This window comes from Xenopus tropicalis, chromosome 10, assembly GCF_000004195.4.
Source record: "Xenopus tropicalis strain Nigerian chromosome 10, UCB_Xtro_10.0, whole genome shotgun sequence".
NCBI classification, from domain to species: domain Eukaryota; kingdom Metazoa; phylum Chordata; class Amphibia; order Anura; family Pipidae; genus Xenopus; species Xenopus tropicalis.
Genome location: NC_030686.2, coordinates 23,521,069 through 23,527,068, shown reverse-complemented (window position 1 = coordinate 23,527,068; position 6,000 = coordinate 23,521,069). Strand labels below are relative to the sequence as shown.

General features: G+C 38.4%; 1 protein-coding gene across 1 annotated transcript in view; it reads left to right on the top strand.

Annotated features, from left to right (window-relative positions):
- Positions 1–1,337: 1,337 nt before the first annotated feature.
- The window catches only part of ca10 (carbonic anhydrase X), a 156,898-nt gene continuing 152,235 nt past the window's right edge, over positions 1,338–6,000 (top strand). The window contains exon 1 of the mRNA XM_031894778.1: positions 1,338–2,539. Coding sequence (XP_031750638.1) covers positions 2,479–2,539 — 61 coding nt within the window. The 5' untranslated portion in view covers positions 1,338–2,478. The remainder of the gene's footprint in view (positions 2,540–6,000) is intronic.

The window sequence follows — 6,000 nt, the reverse complement described above, 5'->3', positions numbered from 1 at the left end:
GAGACAGTAACCCTTCCAAGACTTTCTCTATATTGATTTCTTAAACTTCCACCTTTGCTTACCCTGTGCTTCCCCCTGTTCATATAAACCATTTTATTGCCTGACATATACATTTTTGTATTCTTATTTATTCCTGGTAGAACAGTTTACAAAATACAAGCATAATGTGATTTATTATTTTCACTTTATTGCTAGCAACTTCCAAAATATGTGCAATGTCATCTCTAAAACTGGTAGTCCAGTCAATATCACGACTTTACATCAACAAAGTCTTTATTATTTTATTATATTGGGAGGGCAGCAGGAAAGTCACTTCCCAATTTAATTATCAAAAACTTTACAATTTGTTTAAAGGTAAATCAATCAATTTTCATTAATTTTTCTCAGTACGGATTTGTGAACAATTCTCCAATCGGTAAACATTCCAATAATTACAAATTGATTGGTTTGGACTGAACTTTAAAACTGTAAATTTATTCCCCACTGCTTAATGGGTTGTCATTCACAGCTCTTCATTATATCTTAAAAGTATTGTAAGAAAACAAAACCTGATTGTTACATTTGCTAAATATTTTTTTAAAAATCTGTATGATAACAGATGATCTGATGTGGTTTAAATGGAGGTAAATCAGTAGTACAAACTTTAAAAGATAGTTTGCCTAGGTTATCCCAGTATTACTGTGTGGTTTAATTATGGGATATGAGGAAGGCGACTTTTCTGCATTGCTAAAATGCAATGCAATTAGCGATGAGCAAATTTTTTCACCAGGCATGGATTTGCAGCGAATTTCCACATTTCACCATAGGCGAATTTTTTTGCAAAACTTTAGTGAAAATTCGCAGCAAATTGGCACATGTCAACATTGGGCCCAGTTGCAGCAAAATTGGGCGTGGTGGCATCAAAAAAAGGGCGCGGGCCAGTAAAAAACCTGGGGGACCAAAAAAGACACGGGCAACCAGAAAAGACGCGGGTGACAAAAAAGACACGGGCGACAAATGCGTTTCGTGAATTTTTCGCTAATTTTCGCTCATTACTAAATGTAATATATGTGGCTTACTATAAATGCGAACCTGCAATGCAAGTGCCGATATTCTATAGGAGCTAAAACAGAAGCGTAAAATGACGTAATACCATTATGTAAGGGAGAGCTGAAGAACGTTAAAGGGTTAAATCGAGGCTACTTCATTTAAGATAAAACCTATTCGTATGTGTCTGAGTGCCTAGTTATGGGCTGTCCAATAGCTGATGACAAGGAAGAAGTTCAGCACCTCAGACAGCGATAGTACATTGTTGGCTGAATAGTCGCTGTCCCTTCCCATACCTGCCGCAAGTGCGATCTCCCACCCCCCATCCCAGCCGAGCGATGTCTGACCGCGCATGAGCAGGGAAATCGCAGCATTAATCTCCACACTCAGCTGCTGCTGCTGAGCGGATCTTTCCAAGTCTCTCCTCTCATCTTTCCCATAAACAGCCCAAAAGTAGGAATCGCTGCAACAAGCGCGTCGCAGAACGGCGCACAGAAGGGAGGTCCGGTCAGAGCAATTTGGACCTTCGGTGAGTAACCAGCTCCTTAAGCCTCCAACTAAACTTATTGCAGGTTGCTCTCAACATGCTCTGAATGCTAAAAACCTCAAGCAGCATCTCTGCAGCTTTGGCAGATCACCTTATTCTACAAATGGAAGTGGAGCAAAAACTGTATTAGCGCAATCGGAAATCAGTTGCAAATGAAAGACGAAAATCGTCACTTGTCTTGGCGCAAAATTTGGCTTGATTTGCTTTCTTGTGTCCCTTGACTTAAATCACTCCTGTGCATGTATATAATGCTGTATAACTATAGGCAGATAGAAAAGCAGAACATAGTACCTGCATTCTTTTGGACAGAGCTTACACACAGTCCATATCGCTGCTGGGCAGAAGAGACCGAATAAGTTATGCTAGGGCTCCCCCTGCTGTTAGACCGTGGAACAGCTTTGCAGAACTGAAAAAAAATCCCTTCTACTTCCAAAGCAGCCAGTCACATAACATCACACTAGCATTTTCACCCCTTTGGTTCGCAAGAGGTTGTGATTATTATTATTATTATTTTTGTGCTACAGGGAGAAATATCAAAGGATGTTGCTTGTGGAAAATGCTTTGGATGGGTACCCCAGCAGCTAAATCTGCCATTGTTCATCTCTAGGGTTTGACTACAGCGGATGAGTCGGGTTCCCCAGTACTAATATCTAGATTTTTTTCACAGTCTTTCACCCAAGAGTATTTTTTCCTCTTTTTTTCATTCTGGAGTTTCTGTCTTTGCTTAATGGGAGTTAAGGAATCAAGATAACCTCTTTTCGGATGCTGTTAGGTTTTTTTTTGGACATGTGCACACAAATTTGGAGAATACCCTCAGGCAGAACGGGAACAGTGCTCAAAGACTGGGAAGTACAATATTGATCCTTTCTAAGTGATGTATTTGGAATGAAAATCAAAATCGTAGGATGGAAATAGTTTGGGAGGTGTTTTTTATTCTCCAAGCCAGTCTCATCGTTTGTATGTCAGGTATGATGCCATTTCATTGTTATACTTTCCCTTTAAAATAATTGAATGGAATCACTTGTGCAATTCTTGCTCTGTGTACTATAATCATAAATAAACTTACTGGGATGCGTTGTTTTGTGCAGATTTTTGTGCCATGGTTCCTTGCTTTTGCTAAACTAATTGAAATATATCATATACTGGGCTTGATAAGCCTTGAAATCAGATGTACAGTGCATCATGTATAAAATCCTTAAAGAGATCAGAGTTAAGTAATAGCCATCTGTCATAAATTCGTTGGTGAATAGACAAATTGTAATTTGTATATGTACCTTTGGCTTTGCATGAAAACAAAAAACTATTTTCTAAATATGGTGTAAAAACTATTTCATGTAATCTGTTTATTCATTAACATTTTTCTTTAATGATATATAAATTGTGTATATATATATATATATATATATATATATATATAGTTAATCTTATTTAAATCTATGTAATGTATACAGATACATAAATTAAAAAACAGAGAGACTGGTTGAAATAAGAGAGACTGACAGACAGATTCCTAATCGTCCACTACCTCTTTTGGAATATGCCAATAATCAGATTAACTGAATACAAGCATTGCAATGTAATTGCAGCTATATCTAGAATAGTGGAATAGCTCATGTTTACTCACCTTGCTCAATAATCATTAAATATTTATTTGTTTACACTGTATAGCATGATGAGTATTATTATTCTAGTTTTTTCCCTGCTTTCGCATGAACGTAGGGAAGGAAAATGCCTTCCTGAAGGAACATGTGATATCCAACCCCCCAAAATGCGAAATAATGTGGGTCTCTGGTGAATATTTCTTTTAAGAACCTACTGTCAGTTCTAGACAGGCTGCTCAGCGATGGGATTTAATCAGTCCCACATAGAGTAGCCTCTCTTAACTGTAGGAGTGGGCAGAATTACAAATACGCCACCCATAATTCTAGGAAACTCAGGCTACAAGCAGCAATGTATATTGGAATGCGGAATATCTGGGTCAGATCCAAACAAAGTGAATAAAATGAATATTTGGAATTTGTTGGGATTCATTGCCACAGGGCAGTATTGCAGTGAGATGCAGGGAGTAGCTGTTATAAAAGAGAAAGGATTATGTAGGATGATTTTGCTAATGCATGATGCTAAAGATAAATGAAACCTGATGTACTAAACATCACAATGCCTGTTTATCCACAATTTATATTTTTAAGTATGTTTGTAAGGATGTTTGTCTACTTGCTAAATAATAACCTTTTAGCATATCATATGCATCTAGACTGTATATGCATTATGTTTTAGAGATATTATTCTATGATATACTGCTGCCTGTACCTTCCTATGCTGTTAGACATTCTCATTGTGTCATAGTTGTGCCTGTCTTTCTCGGTTGGTAACATAGGATTTAACTTACACACATTCTATCTCTCTTTTCTAATGTTTGGCACACAAGTCCTATACTACCATTTTATGATAGATATTACAGAGTACAATTGAATAATGCATGTATTTCTGTCATGGCAGGGATTCGTTTTGAAGGTATCAAAGATCACCTTTCTGGGAAGGGGCAAATGGTTTAAGAGAGGGGCTGCAGCTTGGCATAGTAGGTACAGATAGACAGAATGGGTTCAAGTGAAGGAATTGGGTAGTCAATCAGATATTATGTGTAGTAACAAAAAATAGCATTAGGCTAAGAGGCTCCACTAGTGTAATAGTATGTATAGTAAGGGAGAAGAGTCAAGAGTAGGGCTTATATAGGTGTGTGTTGGGTAAAGCAAGATAGTAGTGAGGTAGAGATGTTAACCTGTAAGATGGTGTATTTAGTCAGGTAATATATTACCATGAAAAGGGACTTTAGCTGTGCAATAGTTTGCAAGGTAATGATTATGTCAAATGAGGGGGCATTTGTCTGTAGGATGGTAAACAAAGTTGGGCTAGGTAGTCTCCAGGGAAGGTGCTGTAACTGTTGGGCATGGTATATAGTAAGGCAAGATGTTGCCATGGGAAGGCTGTCAGTGTCATGGGCTGTATATATGGGAATGTGTGTATAATTAGGCAAATGGTGCCATGTAAATGGCTGTAACACAGGAGTAACATGATATTACAAGATGATATCACCAGTACTTTATCATTAGGGATGCACCAACCCCAGCATTTGGTTCAGGTTTTGGCCATGATTTGGCCTTTTCAGCAGGATTCGGATTTGGCCGAATCCAAGTGCCTGTCTGAACCAAATCCGAACCCTAAAATCACGTGACTTTTCATCATATAAACACAAAAGGGTTGAAAAATGACCAGAGTCCATCAAGTTCAACCCATCCAAGTAAACCCAGCACACACAACCTATACTTACCAATCTATACACTCACATACATAAGATATATATATACAACCACTAATACTAACTGTAGATATTAGTATCACAGTAGCCTTGGATACTCTGCTTGTTCAAAAACGTATCCAGGCCCCTCTTAAAAGCATCAACAGAATCTGCCATTACAACATCTCTAGGAAGGGCATTCCACAACCTCACTGCCCTCATCATGAAAAACCACCTACGCTGCTTCAAATTAAGGCTCCGTTCCTCTAATCTAAAGGGGTGACCTCTGGTGCGTAGATCGTTTTTATGGGAAAAAAACACCCCCTATCTGCCTATAATCCCCTCATATGTACTTGTACAGAGTAATCATGTCCCCTTGCAAGCGCCTCTTTTCCAGAGAAAACAATCCCAACCATGACAGTCTAACCTCATAGCTTAAATCTCCCATCCCCTTTTCCAGTTTAGTTGCACGTCTCTGCACTCTCTCCAGCTCATTAATATCCTTCTTAAGGACTGGAGTCCAAAACTGCACTGCATACTCAAGGTGAGGCCTTACCAGGGACCTATAAAGGGGCAAAATTATGTTTTCATCCCTTGAGTCAATGCCCTTTTTTATACAAGAAAGCACTTTATTTGCTTTAGTAGCCACAGAATGACACTGCCTGGAATTAGACAACTTGTTACCTACAAAAAACCCTAGATCCTTCTCCATTAAGGATCCCCCCAACACACTACCATTCTGTAGATAGTTCGCGTTTATATTATTTCTACCAAAGTGCATAACTTTGCACTTATCAACATTGAACCTCATTTTCCAGTTTGCTGCCCAGTTTTCCAATTTTGTCAAATCGCTCTGCAAAGTGGCAGCATCCTTCATGGAACTTAAAGTTTTGCACAATTTAGTGTCATCAGCAAAAATAGAAACAGTACTATCTATGCCCACCTCCAGGTCATTAAGAAACAAATTAAAAAGCAAAGGACCAAGGACTGACCCCTGCGGTACTCCACTAACCACACTGGTCCAATTAGAAAATGTTCAATTTACCACCACTCTTTGTAATCTATCCTTCAGCCAGTTCTCTATCCAATCTGATAGCGTAATTTGAATATACAAATTAAGATTAGGTTCAGT